At 39.2% G+C, this 27004-nt stretch overlaps 1 protein-coding gene across 2 annotated transcripts in view; it reads left to right on the top strand.

The window, feature by feature from the left end:
- Window positions 1–27004, top strand: part of tox2 (TOX high mobility group box family member 2) — a 205622-nt gene that overhangs the window by 167635 nt on the left and 10983 nt on the right. For both annotated transcript variants that reach the window (XM_088338842.1, XM_088338843.1), the window contains 2 exons: window positions 443–673; window positions 23569–23649. In XM_088338842.1, coding sequence (XP_088194968.1) covers window positions 443–673; window positions 23569–23649 — 312 coding nt within the window. The remainder of the gene's footprint in view (window positions 1–442; window positions 674–23568; window positions 23650–27004) is intronic.

The raw sequence follows: 27004 nt of genomic DNA, 5'->3' as shown, positions 1-27004 counted from the left end.
ACTAAGCATTCATTTGAATTCTAAATTGTCCAAGCAATTTACCCAAAAATTGCCTATCGGCCAGCATTTGAGTGGAAGTGCTTTGTTTTCATCAGAGACAACACTGAGCTTCACATACACTGCCAGATGCAAATGAGTGCTTTGGTGCGCTTAAGACTATTAGATATTAGAAGAGCAGGCCATCCCGGAATATTTCCCCTTGTTCACATGTGCGAATAAAAATGATTAGCATCTCTCTCGCTCTCTCTATCGGTAAGTAATTCCATTTGCACTCTCCTCTCCGTTTTGTGAGACCACCGTCAAAGCTGGAGCCGATCCAGCAGGTGATTTAAAATTCCCCTTGCCCAGAAATGTCCATTTACACTGTACAGAAGTTTTTTTTTAGTTTGTCTTTCTTTCAAACTGTGCTTTCAATCTCTTCGATTTTTCTTCTTCTTTCCAGATGACGGGCGAAAAACGGCCATCCTCAGAGATGATGAAGCCCAAGCCCAAACCACAGAAGAAGAAGAAGAAGAAGGACCCCAATGAACCCACCAAGCCCGTGTCGGCGTACGCACTCTTCTTCAGAGACACCCAAGCAGCCATCAAGGGGCAAAATCCCAACGCCACCTTCGGAGATGTGTCCAAGATTGTCGCTTCCATGTGGGATGGCCTTGGCGAGGAGCAGAAACAGGTTGGTCTTCCGGCGCATTCTGTTCGGGCAGTGAAAAACCGATTGATTTGTCACACTGTCACAGACCAATGGTCACCTTTTTCTATTACGATTGAGTTTGAGCCATATATCAAAAATGCGAAACTCCCTTTATTTAAAGGTGGGTGCATGGTTTGAGGTGTCCTTAAGAAGTTGAAAGTAAAATATTGTCTCTGTTAATTATGTGGTAACAATGCCCAACTTAGTTCGAAAAGCCTTTATTAAAAAAAATCCACCTTGCCCATCTTCTTTTATCTAGAGCTGTTTGGTGCAGAAAAGTGAGGTGGGGTGGAGAGTGATTTCATGCTCGTGCTTGCAGTTTTCTGTCAGTGTAGCAGTAAAATGGTGAAAGTAAGAGAAGGACTTTTTCAAATACAGTACAAACGCCCACCCAAACCGAAAAATGATAAAAACAAGAGTTTATTCGAGAGCGTCCAAGAAATGTACGTACTTGCACACACCACGCATCAGCTTCAAGGAGGCTGCAATGATGAGGCAGAAGATGGCTTCAGCAAGTAGAACATTTTTAAATTCGGGACAGCACCTTTAAGTTTTGCATTTGAATACTTTGCCAAAGCCTTCCGAGGAAGTCTGTATTTCTTCTTGACATACTGTATTAACCTTCCAAAATTTCTCAAAATGTCTAAAAAACACAAAACATTTCTGTTTACGTTCACCCATTCAAGTGGGATTTTTCATTTTAGAACATTTTTATCTATGGGTGGATGTGTAATCTGATTATATATTTCAGTGCTAATACTGAAAATACTTTGAATCTTCAGTAAGTTACTACGTCAGTTTATAGCAAATTATATTCCGAAATTTGATTTTCAATGTTTGTAACCCCTTACATTTCTTTTGTGTTTATTTCAGAATGTATTTCTATTTTCAATTTAATCTTTATCATTTCCTTTATACATTTTTAAAATGTTTTTTTATTTTATATCAATTTTTTTTTAATTATTATTATTTTTTTAAATATTTATATTCACACTTTAAAAGGCAGGCAGTGAGGCAACAGTATCCAGAACACCAGAGGAAAATATAACCTAGAAGTGAGTGACCGAGTAAGCAAGAGAGAAAAATAAAGAGAGGGGAAGCACAGTCACAGAATTCAGAGTGGATCTATGGATGGTCTGTTTTTTGTTCTTCTTTGTTATTTTGACTGGTTATTATTAGTAAACTCAGATAATTCATGAAAAAAGATATGTCAGAAAATAAATTCAGCACTTTGTTCTCCAGAGTCCTTCAATAACAAACTTTGATGAAAAGATTTCTGCCTGTATCCAAATTGAAATAGCATATCCCTAGTAGACCCACAAGTCGTCTTAGAACGGAGTGGAATTAAGACACAAGAAGGGTTGTTAACCAAAGTATATTACATTTGACAACCAAAAACCTCTCAAAATGCCTTCGCAATAAATCATTTTGTAATTCAAAGCAAATAAGCATTTGAAAAAGTGTAAAAAAAAAAAAAACCTACCAGGCAATTTTCTTGTTGGCACATATTTTCTATTTGCGCTTTGAGTAATAGCTCTCCGCTGGTTGACAAAAGGCCTCAAGACGACTGTTTGCGTGTGGCTAAACGCACCCGAGATGCCGGACTTTCCAGATCTGCCCGTCGCTTTTATTCCCAGTTAATTTTTGCCGCCTCCGCCACTTCTCCACGCCATGAATCTTCATTTGGCCGTCTGACACTCCCGAATGTGAATTCCTCATTTCCTGTCCTTTTATTTATATGTGTCGCCTGCTGATCTGATCACGCAGAGGGAATACGAGATTAGCAATTGCATCCGCGTCCTTGCTTTGGCCTCAAGGACATCTGCTGCTCAAGTGTTATTGTTTGCCGGCGCACTTAACCCGCCACGTGCTGGATGCTTTTAAAACATTACCTGTGAGGAGTAGAAAAAGGGCAGACCTGCCATTTTTCTGCAAATTTTCCGCCAGGCCTTTGTTTCCTGGTTTGGCAGTTTAATAAAACGGGTCACCTCGTGATGGCGCTAATGACGTTTTGATGGGAAAAAGCAATAAGGCCATCATCACGGTGATTGCTCTTTGAGGATGACTAATGGTTAGAATCGTTTGAATTCATAAATCACATAGGGGACAAAAAGATTTATGCTCAGAAGTGCTAATTAACATGAGAAATGATTATGGAGTGAAAGCAAAGAATACTTTTTCCATAAATAATCCCAGTATCGCAGTGGATACGACAGGCGTAAAGTTTAGAGTAGGTAACCAATCTTGCCATATGTAGAAATAAAGGTTTATAGAAATCAATTCTACAAATATATGCTAGTTAAATAAATGAACACATAAATAGGTTATGCCATACCTAAATAATGCACTTTATTTATTTATGTATGCAATTTGTCATCTATTTATTTCTGTGTTTAGTCTTCCATGTATTATGTTGTGTATATTGTTATGTATTTTGGCATTTATTTTGTCACCAGCTAGCTTAGCACTTAGCGCTTAGCTTAGCCCTTGTTAGCTATGTAACTTAGCACTCGCTATCTAGCTCAAGGGATGTTGTAATTTTGGTCTGTGCACCCTTTTATGACTCTCTGATTAAGGGCAACACAAATAAATGTAACTTTATTTGTTTTGATTTACTTTGTTTTCATATATTTTTGTGTATACATCAAAAAATGTCCTTCAAATGAGGGGGGGGGGTCAAACTGGCTCAACTTTTCGCCCATTGGTTGATCGGTAAAGTAGCCGATTGGTTCATCACTGATAAACCAATATGTAAAAAGCTCAGCTTCCTCATTTGAATAAAGTTTTGTTGTGACAGAATACACGTCAAAATGCATGACAAAATACAAGACAAAAACAAGACAAAATAAATAAGAAAATACACGACCAAATACTCGACAAAATACACGACCAAATACTCAACAAAAAACATGATGAAACACGACAAAACACTTGACAAAATAAATGACAAAATACTCGTCAAAAGACACGACAAAATATACAATAAATACACCACAAAAAGCATGACAAAAAAAAAAAAATACACGAGAAAATACTCGACAAAATGAATAACAAAATACACGACAAAATACATTATAAAATACATGAAAAGATACACAAAAAATACAGGCTACGATCCAAAAAATGAACGACAAAACAAACAAATACATGACAAAACACATGGAAAATTACACGACATGACATGATAAATACCAAAATACATAACAAAATGCATGAATAAATAAGTCAATTGCATTTATGTCATATACTGTATTTAGGTACGTAAAATAGACCGCAATGGTGGCTCGAGTCCTCATTTTCGAGTTGTTATATAAAGCATGACTGCCCACTGCGGATGCATCCAATAAGACAGATTTATTAGACTAGCAATGTAAATATCAGCTCTTTCGGCTCAGCTCACCGCAAAACACATGAAACATAAATTAAAATATTCACAGATCTGCTAAGAAATGAGTAAAATACAAAACAATTTTAGATGTTTACACACTGGTTAGATTTAAAGTCGAACAACGACACAATCTCCCTGAAAATGCAAAACAATAACATACAGACTACAATAATTAACTCTTCAGTGCTATACATAGTGAAATGCAAATTTAGCTATTTACAATTCTATTTTTACTAATTTAGACACAGATTCCTTTAAAAACACACAAAGAATATAAATCAAAATAAGTTGGAAAAAAGAAGCACAGGTTCAGCAGTCTATTGACTGTTTGAATGCACTCTGTTTCAGAGCAATCAATATTATAACCTTTTATTGTCCATCCATCCATTATCCGCACCGCTTATCCTCAGTAGGGTCGCGGTGGTGCCGGAGCCCATCCCAGCTATCTTCGGGCAGTGGGCAGGGGACACCCTGAACTGGTTGCCAGCCAGTCGCAGGGCACAGAGGGAAAGACAATTCGCTCGCTCATCCACACCGAGGGACAATTTGGCCAATTAACCTGACATGCGTGTTTTTGGAATGTGGGAGGAAACCGGAGTGCCCGGAGGAAACCCACGCAAGCACAGGGAGAACATGCAAACTCCACACAGGAAGGTTCGATCTCATGACCTCAGAACTGTGCCGCACACGCGCTAACCACTGCGCCGCCGTGCTGCCCCTTATTTTTCTTATTTTTCTATATTCAGCACTTTATTTCTTTTTTTGTCTTTTGTATTCAACTCCAATATTAATCTATACCTATAGAGCCTTTTCTGTGTTTGCAATGTCGGGTCTAAATGAGGGCAGACCCTGAAGGCCCAATGGCTGACCAAGGAAGGCAAGCAAAGGCAAGAATTAAAGTTTTTGCTACTGCAGCAGGAGAAGGATCGTCAGAGGGTGCGAAGTGGCACGTTCGGCTCTTTGGCTCCTTCTACCTAATTCCGGTGCAACAGCGCATATTTATTGTAGAGTCACGCATGCGCAGATCATACAATGGAAAAGTACTGGAATGCGTGGATCTTTGGGTGAGGCTATGTGTGTGTGTGTGTGTGTGTGTGTGAATGATTACTTGTGTATTAAAAAGAAAAACAGGTTAAATAAGTTAATTTCATCAGGTTAAACAAGTTAATTTTTTAGCAAGTTAATTTGTAACTAGGAGTCTGAGAAATACACAATAACTAAGAGTAGCAAACAAGTGTGACAAATTAAAGCTGAGCGTGCATTCTTGAAGCAGAATGGCAGAATTCATGTCTGTATATAGCAGCCCATTGACACAAAATGATTGTAGATCATGGATACTGTAGCAACAGCACCAAATAGCACAAAGTATGTGCTAACAGCAAGATAGCGACGTTATTTTAGTCTCAAACTCAACAACAACAAAGAAACCTTCTTTTGATCTGCGTTAGACTTCATCCTTAGAAGGTACAGTGGAACCTCGGTTTTTGAACGCTTCTCAGTTCGAACAAATCAGTGTTCGACCAAAAATTTCGAGAAATTCTTGCTTCGCTGTTCGGTCAAAAATTCGGAGTTCGAACGCCGGTAATGCGTGAGTGCGTACGCTAGAGTGCAATGCCGAGCGGCGTACGGGTGTAGATCGTGTAGATCGCCCCCACCCCTCGTGACCAACTGTTATCACGTGCGCACTTGCCTCTTTTTGCTTTCTCTTTTAATATCGGTGAACGGAGTGTTTTAGCCCCTAACTATGCCTCCGAAGAAAGTCGGTGCAAGCAGGACAGGTGAAAAAAGAAAAGTTGTTCGTACAACTATTGCCTTTAAGAAAGACATAATAGCTAAATATGAAAGAGGTGTGCGAGTTTCCGATCTTGCTAGAGAACACAGCATGCGCCTTCTGCTGACCACCACAAAGGTAAGAAATCCTTTTCATAATTATTTTCTTTATTTATTTTTTTATTTTTTTTTACACGTTCGTGTTAGCGTTATTTTTCATACGGACGATTATGATAACGCAACGTACGATTAGCCTGGGTTAGCTCTATGATTACGTTAAACATTCAGGTAAACATTCAGGGTGTTCGAACTGAGCCCAAAATTCAGGGTGTTGGAACGGATCCCCCTTTCCAATGAAGCGCTAGCCACTTGAGGTGCTGAATGACTTGTAAACGACCTGATTTTTTTATTTTTACATGTTCATGTTAGCGTAATCTTTCGTACGGAAGATTACGATAACGCGAACGTACGATTAGCCTGGGTTAGCTTTATGTTTACGTTAAACATTCAAGGTAAACATTCAGGGTGTTGGGACGGATTATAACGATTTGCATTATTTTTAATGGGAAATATGATTTCGGTGATTGAACAAATCGGTTCTCGAACAGGGTTCTGGAACGGATTATAGTTGAGAACCGAGGTTCGACTGTACTGGAAAAATTGAACAGTTGGCCGTGAATGTGCTTAAAAAGTGCTTGAATTTTGCCATAAAAAAAAGTACAAACCCTATTTATTTATGTGTTCCTGTATATGGCATATATTTGTATTTATTTCTTCGTTTGGTAGGATCAGTATTCCTTAGTTTGCCGTTTGAATCTGTTACTTTGAAGAACAAATGTTCACAACCAACAGGCTGTATTTAATTCTAATGAAAGTATACAAAAGATTAATGATGAGTACTGTAACTAATAGAAACACGGTGAATAAATAAACGGTAAATAATCAAATCAGCGCAAATTTCCCTCCCTGTGGCTTTGTGCTACATTCAAGGACACCGTCAACTGCAATTTCCAATTAGCTGCTGTATACTGTTATTATTATTCAGCCACAACAGAGGTTTCTTTGTTGTGGCCTTTGTTTTCTATTTGCTATAGTGTAGTCAACACTCTCGTCCTTGAGTTTTCCTCTTAGCATGTTTATGTTTATACTTTCCTTTTTATTAGTAATTTTAAAACACCAGATTGTCTTGCTTTTAATTCCCAGAGGCTTTTGAATGTGAGACCAATGTTTTGTTCTTCTTTGGGGAGTTATTTTTTTCCTGAAACTAATGTCCTATTGATATTGACCTGCAATACTTAAGAATTGTGTTTTGTTTCGGGTGGGGTATAAGATTTTCTTTTCTGTTTCTTAAATCAAAAAAAGGACGCTGCTGGTTATGTATTGTGAAGGTTTGAGCAGAGGTCAAGTCAAATGATTTGCTGTTAATATTGTGTTGTTGGGGCACCTACTTGACGAAACATGGCATTTGGTGTTTGTAGAAAATAAGGTAGTAATCAATATCGACATATTTTCGTTATCTGTTGGGCGGCCATTTTTAGATTTGGTGGTGACCGATGATGACAACAATGTTGCTCAGGCTTCAGCTATTGAACTTATACATGGCTATGCTTAGTGGCATGTGGTAAGGTTTGTGTCTTGTCAGATTTTAAAGTAAATGAAGTTACTTTGTATTCATCATGTGATTGGAAGAGCAAGAAAGCAATATTTAAACTGTGACACAGAAAAACTAAATCTTTAATTGTCTTGCCTTATCGTATAAATGAAGTCAATGCACTGCTCCTTTTGAATTAAAGCTATCTATACATAGGCAATCCTCCATCATGAAGAAATGCTCATGAAATGAGAACTGAAGTACTAGATGGTTTGACTTACTGTTAGCTTGCTAATACTATTACCGTAAATTCCGGACTATAGAGCGCACCAGATTATAAACCGCACCCACCACTTTTTCGGTTGTTTGCCATTTTTGTTCTTACACAAGCCGCACCCATGTATAAGCCGCGTGCGCCCGCATTAAAACTTGTGACACAATCACAAGTTTAAAACAGACCAGGCTGTAAGTTCCACGATTGTAACTACATAGATAGTGCCCAATTCTAGAGTTACATTTGGTATCATAAATGGAAAATGATACCCGTAATTAACATATGATGCAGACTTGTAAAGTCCGGGTCCCGTTGAAAGTAATCCAAGGAAACAAAATGTATATTTCCAAAGTTAAGGGGTGGGAAAAATATATATCCACTATTGTCCGCTACGACAACAGACAGATCTACCGGTAACTCAGCTTTACCCCAATTCCCATCAGCCCGCGTTTGCTCCGCCCCTTCTTTTTGATTCGTCCGTAGAACACAAAATAAATACACTCTAAAATAAATACATTACAAAAATATACAGTTGCAAATACATATTACACATGGTCACACATATTTACGAAGAAAGACGGTACACCGAGAGAGTTTTCAAAGCTTTAATAATAATAATATAACTTTCATCCCAAACCGTGCCTTTGAAAGGTACCAACACGCTAGTAGGATCACGCTCGCAATATATCAAATGTGCCTGTTAAAAAACAAGCATCCCGTAATTCTGAAATTCCCGGAAGATCGTCCTAAACTTCCTCCTCAGACCTATAGCCATCAAGGGCGTCTTCCTCATCACCGGAACGTACCTTAACATTACAGACAATGTATGCCTAAACTTAGGGTTTGAAGTCTTTCTTGCCGCACATATTCTACTGGTCTTAATCTTACCTTTTATACTCCAGCGCCTCTGGTGGCCGTTAGAAAAATTCCATAAATTGGCCGCTTCACTGAATAAGCCGCAGGGTTGAAAATCTGGGAAAAAAGTAGCGGCTTATAGTCCGGAATTTACGGTACTAATGCTATTGTTTGGGGCTTTGATGGTCGCCAAAGAAGAATCCATGGCCTCAATATTGCCCCTTTGCCATGAGGCAAGATAATTGCATGCCTCACTTTGCATCTGCAAATGCTCAGCACAGTAGTATGGTGTAAATACTACTCATTTTGAATTATCATTAGATAGATCATAATCCATTTTGAAAAAAATGCCCTTGCAATTAGACACTCAAAATAAAAAGAGAAGACAGCAATGGATTTTGAACTTGCAAAGGGGACGGAGAGACAGAGTTCGTACCCGTGCCTAAAATGCTTGAATTTTAAAGTTGTATTTTAAAGTCCAAGAAAATGCTTGGATTTTGGCTGAAGTGCTTGAAAATGCGTGAAATTGTTGCCAATGCCATGTTCCTTGGAAGTCTGACTGTCACGGTCGCCATGACGACCAGTATGCCACGCCCCCGAACTCAAGCTGAAGCAGATCAGCTGATTGCTGGTCTGCTATTTAAGGCTGGATTTTGGGTTTGGCGGGCGCTGGCTCATTACACAATCCCAGGTCTGTTATGCCTTGTCCTGTTTTTAGATTTAAACATTTTCCGTCTGTTATGCCTTGTCCTATTGAGTTCGTGCCGGAGGAACTCTGTACCGTTCTGTTCTGATTGTAAGAATGTTTTTGTTTGTCTTGTCCCTGACTTTTGGACAACTTTTATTTTGTTAAATAAAACTTATGGATCGTCACGCAATTGAGTTCTCCCTTCCTGCCTCCTGCCCCCGTTCTGGTCCGATCACTCCTTCGACCCCACCACGCCTCGTGACAGAATGAGCCAGCCACGACAAGAACTCAGCGAACGATCCCAGCGCGATTTGGGGAGACCTGGAGAACGCAGCTTGGCAAGCGCCCACTGAGTCCGACTTCGACTCCCTGCCCGTTCGAACCACGGCCCCGCCCGTCGTGGCCATTGCTGTGCCTCGAATGGGGTCCCGGGAGGAATTGACACCTGCCTGTTCGACTCTCATGCCTGCCTGCCCGACTCCCGTGCCGATTGCCTGCTATTCAGTCTCCCCTGCGTGCCAGTCCGACTCCGCTGCCTGCCAGTCCGACTCCGCTGCCTGCCAGTCCGACTCCGCTGCCCGCCAGTCCGACTCCGCTGCCCGCCAGTCCGACTCCGCTGCCCGCCAGTCCGACTCCGCTGCCCGCCAGTCCGACTCCGCTGCCTGCCAGTCCGACTCCTCTGCTCCTGTTTTGCCGGTTCTGATTTTGACTCTCTCATGTTTTGCCGGTTCTGATTTTGTCTCTCATGTTTTGCTGGTTCTGATTTTGACTCTCTCATGTCTTGTCTGTTCTGATTCCGCCTGCCCTGCCTTGCCTGTTCTGATTCCGCCTGTCCTGTCTGAATCGCCACTTCTGAATCTGCCTGTCCTGAGTGTGACTCTTCTGAATCGGTCTGTCCTGAGTGCGACTCTTCTGAATCGATCTGTCCTGAGTGCGACTCTTCTGAATCGGTCTGTCCTGAGTGCGACTCTTCTGAATCGGTCTGTCCTGAGTGCGACTCTTCTGAATCGGCCTGTCCTGAGTGCGACTCTTCTGAATCGGCCTGTCCTGAGTGCGACTCTTCTGAATCGGCCTGTCCTGAGTGCGACTCTTCTGAATCGGCCTGTCCTGAGTGCGACTCTTCTGATATTGCCTGTCCTGTTTATCTGTCCTGTTCTCGTCGGTTCTGCCTGTCTGTTATCCCCTGTCCAGTTTGCCCGCCGGACCCCCCCCCTGCCGAGCGCCGATTCCGATCCGCCTGACGCAGATGGCGCCTGCCTCTCCCCGTTCCTGCGTGTTCGGAGGAGGGAGCGGGGTTGCCCCAATCGTGAGCGTCGAACCATTCCGGGGCGCGGGGTAGTATTTTTTTTTTCTTTTTGGGACCTCGGGAGCTGTCCCTTAAAGGGGGGGCTCTGTCACGGTCGCCATGACGACCAGTATGCCACGCCCCCGAACTCAAGCTGAAGCAGATCAGCTGATTGCTGGTCTGCTATTTAAGGCTGGATTTTGGGTTTGGCGGGCGCTGGCTCATTACACAATCCCAGGTCTGTTATGCCTTGTCCTGTTTTTAGATTTAAACATTTTCCGTCTGTTATGCCTTGTCCTATTGAGTTCGTGCCGGAGGAACTCTGTACCGTTCTGTTCTGATTGTAAGAATGTTTTTGTTTGTCTTGTCCCTGACTTTTGGACAACTTTTATTTTGTTAAATAAAACTTATGGATCGTCACGCAATTGAGTTCTCCCTTCCTGCCTCCTGCCCCCGTTCTGGTCCGATCACTCCTTCGACCCCACCACGCCTCGTGACACTGACTCTATAATCCATGAAATAAATGAAGTAAACATTTTTAAAAAGTGCGTGAAAATGACACCAACACGCCTGCTCTGGTGGCTTGTCAATGTGCCGTTGTCGTGTGAAGCGTCACCGCCCCCTACTGGTTGTACCCAAGAGGACAGCTCTATTTAGAAAACTGACTCTTATGTCATTAGAGACGTTCGGCTCTTTTGGCTCCTAAACAACTCCTCAGATCAGGGATGATATACTATCAATAATAATAAACATTATGCGCCAAATAATTTAGTAATTAGTAATTCCCTGTGTTTTAAAGCATGATATATAAATTAAAATACAGAGCTGCAAAAAAATGTGTAAAATACAACACAAATTTAGCTTTTTACACACTGAACAGATTTAAAGGCGAACAACCGAAAATCCCTGATGATGCAAAACAATCAAATATAAATTAAAAATATGAACTCTTCAGTGCTATAAATAAATAGTAAAATGCAAAAAAAAAAACATTTACATTTCTGATTCAACCAAAATAGACAAGGATCTTAAGAAAAACACGCCCAAATATTTGAATTGAAATAATTAAAACAAAAAGCAAAATATCAGCAGTCTCTAAGATTAAAAGATTGGATACACTCTGCTTCAGAGCCATCGATAACATTAAAATGAGTCAAATTTGCTCATTCTTATGCTTTTTATACTTACAGTATTTTCTTTCTTTTTTGGTCTTCCGCATTGAACTCAATTATTACCCAACATCCATAGAGCCTTTTCCGTGTTTGTAAACAAGTGTGACGTATTAAAGCCATGCGTGCATTCTTGAGGTAGGATGGCAGAAATGATGTCAATTTATAGCAGCCCAATGAAACAAAAAGATCATATATCATAGAATGAAGAACACCTCACAATCGCACAAAATATGCGCTAGCAGCAAGATATCAACTTTCTCTTAGCCATAAAAGTCATTAATAAAAAGTGTTCTTTTTATTTTTGCTGGTTTTCTTTTTATAACATCTCTTGGTTACAAAACTATAGAACTGATCCGGATTTGGAGGGTTTGGAAAGGGTTTTGAAATCAAAGAACAGCAACATGATTGGCCGATAGTATTTTATTCATAAGAATCATAATATAGTGTGAAAATTCATCAATTTTGAAAAGAAAATAAACAAAAATTGAGCTTTAACATTGAATAAATATAAACATTATCTCCAGACAGAAGAGCAGTTTCAGCGACAAAATGCTGTCACTGTCTTGTACTACGGACAGACTGAAGAGATCTTTTCTTCCTCATGCCATGAGGCTCTTTAACCCTACCCGGCAGAGTAAAAGCCCACAGTAAACCACACCACCTACATTGCATATTACCGAATCTTATTGCAATATGTATTCTGTGTAGCACTATTTAGTTATTCTATATAACACGCTACAGTGGGCATTTGCACGTCACACTGGGTATTTGTATATTGTATTCTTTTGGCTTTATTATTCTATTGTTCTCAGCTCAGGGATGCTGCTGGAAATGTGAATTTCCCTTAGGGGATGAATAAAGTATCTATCTATCTATCTATCTAAACCGTTGAATATGTTTTTTATTTTATATTTCCATGATGACAGCTGAGGCATGGCCTCCCCTAACTGCCAGTGTCTTTGTTGCCAAATACTTCTTCTTCTATGTGAAAAATTAGCGCACCCTCGTAAACAGGAATATTTATAGTTTCATGATGAGGCACTGCCTCACCTGCTTCCCTTGACTGCACCTCACTGACTTCCACTTCACAAGTTCAAACCAAAATTGAACTAGAATGTATATTTTTTAAGAATTTTTGAAAGTAGCATTTTCGGGGCTAACTCCAGGGGCTTGTATGTTGGTGAAAACAGAAGTAGCAATCATAATCAGATGGAATGTGCAGTGTTCATTTTACCTGTGAAAAGTGATGGGTCCCAGGGACTCGGACTCTCAAAAATCTCAAAGATCTATGGGTCCCCAAAATTTAGTGTTATCGCGGTTGAAATTGTAAATCGGCGACACATATATAATATAAATCTATATATTCATTCAGTTTTAATCATCACAGTTTATTGGCAATACAAATCAGTTATCACTTCAAGATTTTTCAGTTCACAACAATATTGTACAGGTACATTATACAAAATATTATTGCTGAAATAATGATATTAATCTATATTTTCACTTAGTTTTAATCATCACAGTTAACTGGTAATGCGGAGCAGTTATCACTTCAGATTTTTCGGTTCACAATATTGTACACTATACAAAATAATATTGCTGAAATAATTATATATTCTTGCAGTTTTAATCATCACAGTTAATTGGTAATACAAAGCAGTTATCACTTCAAATTTTTCAGTTCATATATTCTTTGTGGTTTGCTGTCCCGCCATAGTTGTAATGCCTTCTCAAGGTCCAATTCATTATCATCATCCTCCTCATAGCGTAACCAGGAATATCTCATCTCATTAGCCGTACCGCTTATCCTCATTAGGGTCGCGGGGGGGCTGAAGCCCATCCCAGCCATCTCCGGGCAGTGGGCAGGGGACACCCTGAACTGGTTGCCAGCCAATCGCAGGGCACACAGGGACAGACAACTCACTTGCTCAGTCACACCTAGGGACAATTTGGACCGGCCAATTCACCTGAAATGGATGTTTTTGGAACGTGGGAGGATACCGGAGTGCCCGGAGGAAACCCACGCAAGCACAGGGAGAACAGACAAACTCCGCACAGGAAGTCTGGAGCTGGATTTGAACCCACGACAGGTTCCCATGACATGAACTGTGCCGCACAAGCGCTAACCACTGCGCCGCCGTGCTGCCCACCAGGAATATAATTTAGTCAAATTTGGCAGAAAAGTCCTTTTCTTGCTCAGAGTATTCTTTTGTTTATTTTCCTTCGTCGAATCGTTCGCTTCAAAACACATGTTTTCCTTGCCTTGTCTTCTGAAGAATTTCTCCGCCGTTTTTTCGTGCCGGAATTATTGCCGTTGTTACCACTTTCTGTGTTATGTTTCGACTTATTACCGACACCGAAGAAATTACCAATTTTTGTTGATTTGCACCTAATACTGTTTTTTCACTCGACAACCACCACAACAATGACGTCATCTCGAAGCAACGAGATCTCGTTTGCCGAGATCGGCGCGAGACCAAAACAACAATGGCGGATCTGCCTGACGAAAAGTTTGGAGTGCTGTAAATCTTTGTTTAAAAAAAAAATTTAAAAAGTAATCGGGTAATAATGACAATTTGGTGTCAAAAACGTTGAGTACCCAGCAAAAATGATGCGTCTAGGACGCAGGGAGGCGGGCAAACGAGAACACTGAATGTGCTAAATTTGCTCTTTGAATTAACAATGGCAAAGCTTTTTCAAACTCCGGTAAAAATCATCGTTGAACCTCTCTTTGATCACAAGTTAGAGTCGTTTCGTCTTCCCTCCCAGGGCTCATCAATCAGCTGGCTGTCGGCAGGGCGCAGTGTTATTGTCCCCTGTAATTAAGTGCTTATCAAACAAGCCAATTTCATTAAGCCACAATTAAGAGGCTAATTCCTGCGACGCACCTCGGTGTCGGGGTGACGACAAAAAACGTACGCTCCCGCCTCTCCCCACTTTAATTGACGCTGACCCGAAGATTCCCCATATTGGCTAATGAAGACGTTCTTTTTGTGGTAATTAGACATCCTTAGGCGAGGGTAATTTATTTAAAAAGTCAGTGTCGCTGTACAAATCATTAGCGGTGTTGAAATTAATTTGAAACGAAAGCTGGCGAGAGTCATTAGAGACGTTCTGTTTTAAGTGGCTGCAACAGTCATTTTTTCTTCCGAGCTTTACACAGATGTTATGAAGCGTCTTTTGAATTGAAGCGGTTCAGGTAAATACAAAGGTAACATTAGCGAGTATTGCGCCAGCATTAGCTGATCAATTCAATCTCAAGTAAAGAGCACGGGTTGCCATGCTAACGGACTTGGCCATCGGGAACTCTGGGTTCATACGAGTGCTTGAAATCTATAAAAATGCTTAAATTTTAATGTTGGGTTTTTAGTGATTTAAAAGTGCTAGGTTTTTGAAGTGTTTGTATATGCTTGATATTGTTACCCTGTTTCGCAACAAGTTTATTTGAAAATGACACCGACAATGCTCTATGGTGGCTTCGCTTTTCCATTTCTCCCCTTATTATTAACGGCAGCTCTCATTTGGTCACAGGTGTCAAACAGGCGGCCCGCGGGCCGGGTCAGGCCCGCTAGGGGATTGGATCCGGCCCACGAGACAACGCTCAGAGAAGCGCAAGAGAAAGAGAGCTGTAGGTTGAAATAGGTTCACTTGCCTCTCACAAACGCTGCACTTGTATTTCTCTCTCTCTAATCTCTCTTTCTCTCCCTCTCTCTTCCTCCATTTTTCTCTCACTGTCTCTATCTCTCTCTCTTTCACTCTCTCTGTCTCTTTTTCTTTTTCTTTGTTCCTTTTTTTCTCTTTTTCTCTATCTCTTTTTACCTTCTTTTGCTCTCTCATCATTTTTCCCTTTACTCTCTTTATCTCTCTTGCTTTCCCCTTTCTCTCTTTCTCTCCTTCTCTCTTGTTTTTTCTATTTCTCTTTGGATTTCATTCTTTCTCTTTCTTTCCCCCCTCACTCACTATTTCTGTTTTTATCTCTTTGTTTCTCCCGCTCTCTTTCTCTTTTCTGTCCAACCCTCTTTACCTTTCTCTCCCTATCTTTCTCTTATTTCCTTCTCTCTTTTTTTATCTTTCTGTCTAATCTACTAAACCGTCCCCCGAGAGAATGTTTGTTCCATCGTGTGGCCCCCGAGCTTAAATGAGTTTGACACCCTTGCATTAGTTTGTATGGCATCGTCCTATGAAGCGTCATCGTCCACTGTTGGTCCTGCCCCGGAGAACACTATGAAATGTGTAATACTGCAAGTATTATGTATCAATTATGGACATTTATCATGGGCCATGCAAAAAATAATGCCACGAACAAGCCCTTTTGACTTTGTTGCCATAGTGACAACGGATTTACAGGTTTTGTTCATGAACAATAAGTAAACATATATTTGGTTGCAGCTTGTCGGTTTCTGGAGGTAGAACATTTTTATGTGTTTATGTGAAATTGCTACTGTAGATGACCACCTTACCACACAAATGACATTGTCTTTTTCTGTTGTTGAAGAAAAAGTCTGCACTGTGCTGCACTTCCCGTTTGCCTCTTTAATATTTACAATAGAATAGAATATACCTTTATTGTCATTGTTACAACATGGGATATATTGTGACAACGAAATTGGACGTGACACTAGGGCCACATTTTACAGTGAAGATATAAGGAAAACAAAGAGATAAAGGAACAAAGAAGATGTTTGTACTGTCCTTGTTGTATAAGTTCTGTTTTCCTCCGGAGGGGAGTGTATGAGGGTGTGAGGGACAGACAGAGATGGGCGGATCCAACTAGATGTTTGATCTTACTGTACATACGGTCCAGTGTTTTTTTTCCTAATTGCTCAGTCCACGTATTGAATGGATTTGAGAAGTACAGTCCTTAAACATGTCCGATTAAAGTCGCCGGCGATGATAAAAGCTCTGTTGGGGTGTGCAAGCTGCTGTTTATTGATGGCAGCGGGCAGGAGATTTAGCGCTATGCTAACATTAGCATCCGGTAGAACGTAAACAGCAAGCACAATGACCACAGTTAGCTCTCTCGGTAGATAGAAGGTTCTACACGATACTGCTAAAAACTCTATATCGAGTGAGCAGTGTGTGTCAATGATTCGGCTGTTATTGTAGCGCATAGTCCCCAACCCCTGTTTTTACCGGGGTCTCCGTCTCGTTCGTGCCGGTGAAGCGTGCGTCCTGCTAGTTGGACTGCGGCGTCGGGAAAGCCAAGACTCTGTGATGACAAAAATACTCCAATTTTGGACGCTGTTGGTGGAAATCCGCAGCTCAAATTCATTCATTTTGTGGGCGATGGATCTGGCGTTGGTTAGGAACATGCTTGGGAGCGCTGGTCTGTGTGGTCGCCTTCTTAGCCCCTGCCCGACTGATAAGGGTGCGTGCAAAGATTTGGCCCTCTCTTCTGCTTGCCAGGCAAGATGTAGCAGCAGGCCAGGTAAAGAGTAGTACTGAAAGTATGTCTGTCGGGTTTAAGTTAAAGAGTGGCTGAAGGCTCAGGGTAAGAGAGAGAGATCAAATTTAGTAAAGAGGTAAGGTATCGATCCCAGGACAATAGTATGGATCCCATCCAAGTACTTGCTTAGTATCGATATCTGGATAAAGCCGCCATCTCTATAGCTTAGTGCCACCAAATATATGCTTCTCCAAAAAGCTTGCAGTCCATTTCTTTGGATATGTAACGGAATAAAGCTAAACATCAATTCTTTTGACCTAAGATTGTGTTCACCTTGTTTGCTTGAGTGTCTGTGCGTGTTTGTTTCCGTGTTAGCTGTGGCTGACAGCGTACACAACGCGTGTAGTAGTAGCGCATGAATGCTTAATGGTTATTCGAGACCACCTCTCGCAAAGAAAATGACCCCCCACCAAGATCGGCACTCCCAAGGCTGCAGGATCACTACTTAGCCGTGACAACTTCACTTCATGGAAGCACACTGGGGGGAAAATGAGATTTGAGAGCAAACCTAAATCAAAAGGGTTTTTCATTTAGCGCTGTTGCTAACATCATGATGGTTGTTTTGTTACAGCTCTTGTAAATATGCCAACTGTGTAAAAACTACATATCACGCACATAAGTCAGTTAACTACTAGTCTTTTAGTTTTTTGTAAATCTATTAGTCAGTTACATGGTTAGTAAATGGAAGTATTTGACCTGAAGTCAGTGTCTGCTAGTTACTCCTCCAATTAATTGTGATTTTTTTGAATGAGTGAGTGACTAAATGAGTCATTCTGGCAGTATGTACGTGAGCAAAGAATTAAAGGGACAGTGTATATTGTCTGATCACTAAATGCCGCTCTATTGTGGAATGCAACCAAAAACAAGTGCTTCAAAGCACAAGGAATAATACAAACTATAGAGACTCAAAGTAACCAGAATGTAACATTTTACTTCTGATTTTTTTGCCCAGTGTTATGAGGTTTTTGGGTACCAGTAGCAGCAGGATGGCGGAAAATTATGTCAGCTCATTTCCTGTGAAATAAATATGTGTAGCAAATTAAAAATACTTGAAAAAGGTGGAATGTTTTTATCCAAAAATGTCTTGTGGGAAACCTGATTTGGCCCAACTTCAACCCAACCCTAGTTCCGGCGGCCCCCAAACGAATTGTGTTTAAGACCCCTGATGTAAAATAAACTTAATTTTTTTAACATATGAGTACTTTTTAAAAATGCTTGTCTATATGATAGTTCATGTATTTTTGCTTATTATTTAAATCAATATTTTCTAATGAATCACTGAAACAATAGAGTGGCACAGATTTTGTGTAGGATTGCTAATGCTATCCTCAGTGTTTCTAAATAGCGCCTTTTGTGCTGTCCGACAGGGTGAGGTACCTCATTCGAAAGCTGCACAACATTTGTTTGACAAGTCATTGCCAATTGTGTTGAAAAGTATAGCTGTTTGGTTCTTTTCTTCTACTGTTTACTGGCCTCAGCCACTGTTTACTACAGTTTACAGCAATCTGTCATGATGTCATCACGTTTTTAAGTCATGTGCAGTGTTCCCTCTAAGCTGAGCGCGTGCGCAATTGCGCACTGCTCGCACATTCTCAGCGCACAAGAAAATCTTGCCAGCGCACAAAAATGAGGGCTCAAAATTACTAATTAAGAAGCGACTTAAGTCAAAGTTACAGTGCATGAAGGTAAAAATACACGGGTTCCCTGACGTTTTGTCATAAATGCGGTATTTTGAAGTCGAGTCGAAGTAGAACGAAGTTGAGTAAAGTTAGTAGAATTTGTTGAGAACCGGCTTCTTTGGCTCGGCTCACTAAAAGGACCCGGTTCTTCAGGTTGTTTTTGCTTCTTTAATCCCAACATGACCAAATATTATGTAAAATTATGCACAAAATGACTTAAAGGAAGGGGGAATAGAACAAAAAAGAAAAAAATACCAAAATTAAAAAGTAGTGAAAAGCTGAGGAAAAAAAGAAACAAAAGGAAGAAAAAAAAGGGAAAAATTAAAAAAAAAGCCAGAAAAAAAGAAAAGAAAGAAATGTAGGAAAAAAGTAAATAGAGAATAAAAAGAAAAAAGTAACAGCTCGCAAAAAATAAACACAATGAGACTTTTAAAGGAATTTTTAAAAAAGTAGAAAAAAAACACGGAAAAAAGAAGAAAAAGTATGTGTTGCATTCAAATAATTTCCAATTATATCAAGTAAATCTTGTTGCCAACATTGTACTTCCACTAAAAAATGTGATTAAGTACAGTTCTGTATCTTACAACCGACTAAAAAGGCCCCCAAAAATGTTACTATTATGCGACAAAATATATCAGGAAATAAAAATAAATGGATATCTTGTGAAAGAATTGTAAGAACAAACGACGTTTGTAGGCCGTACAACCTTTGCAATAGTACATGAGTCAATTCATTCAAAAGAGAAAAATAATTTTGCATTGCCGAAAACTCAGCAAAATGTAACTTGATGTCAAGTTTTGGACATGTTTGATAATGAATTATCTTGCCACACTTGGGATTATGGTTGCTCACTGTTGTTTCAAGCGTTGCTTACCGACTTTGTGTGAACGCTCAGACCTGTGGAAAATTACAGGGAACATTAGTCACGTGTGTGCAAAGGGTCAATATCTCTTCATAATACTCTGGCCATTCCCAAGTACGTCCATAACCGTTGCCTCACTGAGGAGTTTTACATTAAACACGGGGAAAAAATTGTAATAATCTTGGCTCATTATTTCTCTTACGTCCCAAAAAGTAATTTGAAAAATCGCCTATTATGATATTTTCCTGTTTTACCACGGTATTATTTTGATGCAAGTAAAGCAAAACTATCATCATAAGGATTATTTTTCTATGTTTTTAACTTTTTGTTCTAGCTAAATAAGAAAAATATTACTCAAAGTGGGCTTTACATTTGTCAAAAAAACGGTAAAGATACTGTTAAAAAAATGAAGATTATAATACGAAACTAGTGGTCATTTTAAGGAGAACTTCACTTATATTTGAATATAAATTGTTTAAAAGTAGAGTAAAATATGAAAACAACTTGTAAAAACAGAAATGAGAACAGTTATCTGCCACTGGGGACAAGCTGTTTTTTAAGATGTAGTGTAGATCAAGTGCTGTGATTCTTCATTGATGCTACTTTTTCAAAGCTGGATTTTCTAATCTCGAATACACCTTGAAGTGTCTTCAAGAACCTCAGCCCCAGGGGTTCTAGCACCTCCATTTGAGAACTCCTGAGTTAAAGCATTAGGTATGCAGCTACTCACAAGCATAAGGGCCTGGCGTTGGTGGGCATTGTATTTAGGCAAGGCTGTTTGGGGCCGAATTTTGTTGAAAAAGCGCCAGGGAGCCACTAGGGTGTGCCAACGAGCAGTATGGCTGCATGCAGCTCCAGAGCTGCTTGTACACGAAAGCAGATGTTTAACAATTTTGTTAGTACCGTAAATTCCGGACTATAGAGCGCACCTGAGTATAAGCCCCACCCACCACATTTTAAGAGGAAAACCGATTTTGTACTTACACAAGCCGCACCTGTACATAAGCTGTATACGCCCACATTAAAAAATGTAACACACACACAAAATTAACCCAAACCCGACTTTAAGTCCCGCGATTGAAACTAAATGTCCTTCATTAAAGTACACAGTCCAAAAATCACAGCCGGCAAAATGAACGGAAAATGATACCGGTACTTAAGGTTTGATGCAGACCTGCAGAGTCCGGGTCCCGTTGAAAGTAATCCAAGGATAAAAGTGTATATTTCCAAAGGTAAGAGTGGGAAAAATATATATCCACTATTGTCCACCGCGTCCACAAACAGGTCTCTCTGTTCCTCACCTTTACCCCACTTCCCGTCACCCCGCGTTTGTTCCGCCCCTTCTTTTTCATTCGCCCGTGCAAAACATATCAGAATAAGCGTCTAAAATAAATACAAATAAATACATTACAAAAATATACAGTTGCAAATACATATTATACATGGTTACACATATTTACAAAGAAAGACGTGTTTTCAAAGCTTTAATAATAATAATAATATAACTTTCATCCCAAATGGTGCCTGTGACAGGGCAGTTAATGGTAGCAACACGCTAGCAACACGCTCGCAACACAGTAAACTGGTCTGTTAAAAAAACATAACGTACTTGTAAAAATCTCGGTAAACAATGAAACCTAGCTAAAATCACTCCCAGAACCCATACAATGGGTATATTTTCCTGAAAAGCAGGTCAGTCATTTCGTAGCCTATAAGCCACATACAAACAGACACACATACATGCAAATCGGGATTTAAAAATACATTTATATTTGATTAGATTATTGTTTTTGGTAGAAAGTTAACCTGTCAGTTATTGGCGTAGTTAGTTGGTTTGTTGTGTTAAATTTCGGACATATACTTGAACATTGTTTTTGTTTTTGACTTGCTGTTTTGTTTTTATTATGTTCAAAATAAAGTTTGGTTCATTCATTCAAAAAAGTTCAGTTGTTTTTTTCAGCTATATGTGTCATAGAGTTGTTTAAAGTCAGAGTCAGACAGTGAGATGGTTAGTTATCCAGTGAATTGTCAATAAATACAGTGTTAACCAGTGTTCAGTTTGTTGCTAATCAGTTTGTTTGTTAGTAAGTCATTGATAAGTTTAATCAGTTTTTTATGTTGGACACCTGCAAAGGAGATTGCATAGGATTCCAGTTTGTTATTTTAACTATTGTACTTTACTGCTGTTCGCTGTTTTGAATATTATTCACAGTTTACATCATTGTGACTATCGGCCACTCAGGTTGCTTTTCTTTGATTGCCACAACCCGGAAGGCAGGTCTGCTTTTGTAACATCTAATAAAAAGAAACGGCTTTTAGAACATGTTGGAATTTCTAAGTTGCTTTTTGGGTTCTCCCTTGTTCTGGTTGCAAGTTCAAAATCTAATGTTGTCACGAGACCGGACCAGATCGGAGGTAGGAGGCAGGAAGGGTGAACTCATTCGCGTTAACGATCAGTTACTTTTATTAAGGAAATAAAAGTCGTCCAACACTCAGGGACAAAAACAAAAACAGGCTTACAGGCAAACAGGAACTCAGACTAGGAATACCCACAAAACAGGCTTTTACTCAGAACGGGCAAGTACAGGTTTCCTCAAGTCAAACAGAACAGAATAATGCAAAGTAATGCAATGAACCCGCAACCTGCAATCCCCAAAACCCGCCCTTAAGAAGCACACACGCAAATTAGAAAATCTGCTACAGCCGGTGCCAAGGGGGCGGGGCCAGCCGGTCGCCACGGCAACCATGCTGGACATGACAAATGTTGATTCTCTCCTTATTTTGAGTGTCTACTTAACTATCACCTTATCAGTCGTGTAGCTAGCAAAACCTGTTAATAATTCAAATATTTGTAAATATGTTTACAAATGTAAGCTACAGTATACAATTAGTTCATTGGAAGTCCTGTTAATTCTTTGGCAAGTCAGGCTCATAGTGTATTGGTTGTTAATCTTGTAAATTGGGAGGCTAGTTAACCTGCTGCCCTCTTGTAGGTGCTTACTTACAACAAGGACTAAAAGGCTCAAAGAGTTTCTTCCCCAGGGCCATCACCACCCTAACCAAGCGTCTATGGTAAAAATGGGTATTTATATCTTATTCGTTGACTTATTTTAGAATGTTGCTGCTGCTAAATGTTTTTGCACTATTTTTCATTGCATTATTGTTATGCAGGGTTGGGTAGGGTTACTTTAACTGGATTACGTTCAATTACTTTTGGATTACTCCAATACCAAATATGCTAATAAAAGACCAAAGAAAGTAAATATGAATAAAATGATGACTCACAACACGTGGTAAGCTTTCTCTCCTGGCTTTGATCTCTTTGATCTCCGGCAAAACTAACATAAAATGCGACAGAAACAAAAAGAAAATCAATCCAAACAGCTTGCCAACATCATTTTTGCCGTTCCATGTATTCCGTTACTCCCCAAGCCTGCACAAAATTTAGTAATTGTATTCATATTTAGTTTCTTTTGTCTTTTATTAGCATATTTGGTATTGGAGTAATCCGAAAGTAATTGAAAGTAATCAAGTTAAAGTAACCCTACCCAACCCGGTTGTTATGATGCACTTTAATTTGGGCCAATCTTCAAGCATTTGTAAATATTTTCGCCTATTAATCCTGACTTTCTTTTTATCTGTTTTTTTCCTCTTTATTCTTTATGACATGTCTATCCGGGAGTGCCATGTCTCATCTCATTGTAAACAATGATCTTCACGTTGCTATCAATAATTGTTCTTAATACCCCTCAATGTTTTACTGTGATACTCAGGAAACATCAGAATTTTGTCTGAACGTGTTTTGCCCTCCTAATGCGTGTTTAGTTTCTAATCATCCGTCACTGTTGTTGTTGTTTGTTCCTGCAGAACTACAAGAGGAAAACAGAAGCAGCGAAAAAGGAGTACCTAAAAGCATTGGCTGCCTACAGAGCCAGTCTGGTTTCCAAGGTAACCATGTTCGTCTGTGCATACATGGATGTGTATGTGTGTAGGTCATGCCTTTGATATACATGGGTGAGCGGTGATATAAAGGATGATAAATTAAAGTGTGAGTAGGAAAAAGAAGCCTTGTTTGAGTTTCTATTTGAGTGCGATGGAACATTCAGATCTGACACTCACTATATTTTACTCGGATCTGTAAAATAAAATGATTTTGTCTCTTAATTTCCTTGCAGGGTAGTGTGAAAAAAATATTTAATCATGACAACAAAGCTTATTTTATTAATGAAAAAATATTTGCTTAACTCATTCTAAATTTATCATTGTACTTTTCCATGGAAATGAAAGGATCTAAATAAGGTTGATAAATTAAAAAAAAGATTTGCTCATAGATAATTCAGAAAAATATGTGTTATGTGTTTTAGTGCTGTGCTTTTCAAGCTGCGGGGCACGCTAGTGTGCCATGAGACCTTGTCGAGTGTACCACAGGAAATTGCCCAAATGTATCTTTGCAAAAACTATGCCAATCTTCAGTATATTTGCCTTCTTCCTACAATCAGCCGGTTAAATGTAAGACATAGTTATCTCAGTTGGTTGAAGCAGATTACTATTTTTTGTTTTCTTTTTTTTATACTTATTTTCTCATTAGATGGAACAGTATATTTAATAACATATTTTGTTTAAAGAAACTGTCTAGGATTGCAATTGAAAAATAACAAAATTAATTAAGTTAAAAATCTTGCACATAAATTTGCTTATTTTATTTTTATTTTTTTTATTATACCAAAAAATACATTCGCTCAGCTTTATTTATGTAAGTTTTCTAGAAAATAGTAACAGTAACACTGGAAAAACTAAAAATGTAGTTGTATCCAAAATTTAACCCAAATTATTACCCACAATGAATAACCGGTATTACCTCTTGAGCTACGGTGACCGCAAATGATAATTACTGTCAATTAAGGTATCATAATAATTTTAGTTTGAAGGGACATTGTGCATAAGAGACTCAATTCATAAAAAATAACATATTGATATTGATCTGAATATCAAGCCCAAAATAACATGAATTGCATAAAGTGTTTTTTTTTTTTTTAAATACTCCTAGGTCGAGAAATTTGCATTTATATTACATAACATGAGCCTCACCTACAGGGAGTTGACAGAGAATATTGCCATCTTGCTGCCACGCGTACTCCCAAAAATCATTTTTCAAAGGAGGGAAAATGGTGGACCATGGTCACTTTGAGTTTCTGTAATTTGTATTATTTCTTGAGCCTATTAGCACTCATTTTTGGTTGCACTACACAGTACTGCGACATCTGGTGGTAAAATAATACTCACTGTCTCTTTCGAAATAACTTTCTCTTAAATTATTGTAAATTTATGTTTGTATTTCTAGCTAAAATCCATCTAAATTATGTAAAAACGTCAAACAATATGTGTATGGAAGTAATTCCAAAATATATTTATGCTTTTAAATATATATAAATAACAGAAAAATTATAGGTTGGTCGTTTTGGTTGTAACATTTCTCAGAATTCACTGTGTGAATATAACTTGTTTTTATATTCCTAAATATAAAAACAATCTTTCACACACACACACACACACACACACTTGAAGTAACGTTTCAATAATCAGTCTATTTGCATCTTTTGTACGTTTATCAGTCTTGTACTCTTTTATTTTGAAGTCGCATTTCCGGTGTATTTATCTGTTTCCTGTGTGAAAGAAGTTAACTAGACACACGGGGGCGAGCAGTGTGGCCAGAGCCCAGCCGGGGCGAGAGGTGGTGGCCGATGGGCCACCGGACAATGCTAATAAATTTTATTTACCTTAATGCTTGTGTTTTTATTTGAATAATTCTGCCAACATAGAGTTTATATAAGTTTTAACTTTATCGAAATAATTTTTTTTTAAAAAATGCAATCAAATCAATCAAACTTTTTTGTGTAGCACCTTTCAGGCAATAAATTGCAACTTAAAGTGTTGTATAAAAACATTTAATGTACAATAAGAAAATAAAATCCCACTCTTTTAACCCCACCCATTAACCCGCTGCAGGAAGGATTTTCGAACAGCTAACCATACCCTTCCAGTATATATATATATATATATATATATATATATATATATATATATATATATAATACCGTTTTCAACGTTGAAATAAGCCTTTCAATCAAGTGTTTTTGAGTAAATCTTAACAATCATCAAAAAAAATGAGTAAAAATACATGTTAAATGGCATTTTTATTTTTATTCTGTTCACATATTCAAGAGGAGTAATTTACATGTGTTTTGTAAGGGTTCCATAAATGCCACTTTGTTTGTTTTTATCTGGTTCCCATGTGCTCCTTCACCTCAACAACATCTTCAAACTTTTCTTTCGGAAGCAAATTTCATTCCTCCACGTCGCCCCTTTCGCATTGTTTTCTTTTCAAAGTGACATTCGGATGCTAAGCTCCGCCCGGCCGTGCCGCGCCTCGTTTCTTCCCGCCGAAACAAGCGCCTTGATTAAGGCATGAATAGTTCATTCATCAGCCACTTGACAGCGGGCGCTCTTTCGACTCAAAGGCGCTCGTCTAAGCTCAATTATATCTTGATTGACGCCATACATTGACGGGATTCAAAAATACAAACTTTGTCAGCCAATCACATCGCGGGACGATTGAAACCAGACATTCTACTCTTTAGTGTGAGTAATGGAGGTAATCGTCGGTGTGCGTCCTCGCCTTGCACCTGTTGCCTTTGTTTTTGTTTCATAAACAAACGCCGCTGATGACTCTTTGAGGCTAGAAACCAAGAGAGAAAGTCTTTTCACCATCAGCGCTTCGAAAATGACTCGGAGCCTCCATCGGCTTTCCCGAGATGAATCGGAGATCGATTGAATGACCGATCCCCTTTGAGTAAAAATTCCCTTTCCCTATCTTTCTCAAGTCACTTTTTCATTTTCCAATTGGCCTCGCGATCACCACTCCTTCCATTCATCCGTCCCTTCATCTCTTTGCATTGATTATTCTGAGGGAAGGAGGTGGAGGTTGTACATCTCTCCAAGCTCCTTGACACCTAATGACAATCCCTGCTTGTGTGTCATACAGACTCTGTTACATTTACTCGAGTAAGCTTTGGGAAATGATGTACTTCTAGGAGTATTTTTAAATCCTTATACCTTTGCTTCAGTAAATTCCTGAAGAAAAAACAGTACTTTTACTCCACCACATTTGGCAACATTAAGTCGTTACTTCATTACTTAATGAATCCGCTCCACGTAAGTACGCGCAGGGTTGGGTAGGGTTACTTTAACTGGATTACTTTCAATTACTTTTGGATTACTCCAATACCAAAGATGCTAATAAAAG

Source organism: Urocampus carinirostris, chromosome 6 (assembly GCF_059441175.1).
Source record: "Urocampus carinirostris isolate Australia breed hairy pipefish chromosome 6, RoL_Ucar_1.0, whole genome shotgun sequence".
Taxonomy (NCBI): Eukaryota; Metazoa; Chordata; class Actinopteri; order Syngnathiformes; family Syngnathidae; genus Urocampus; species Urocampus carinirostris.
Note: the sequence above shows the minus strand (reverse complement) of the source record. Positions and strands in the feature narration are given on the sequence as shown.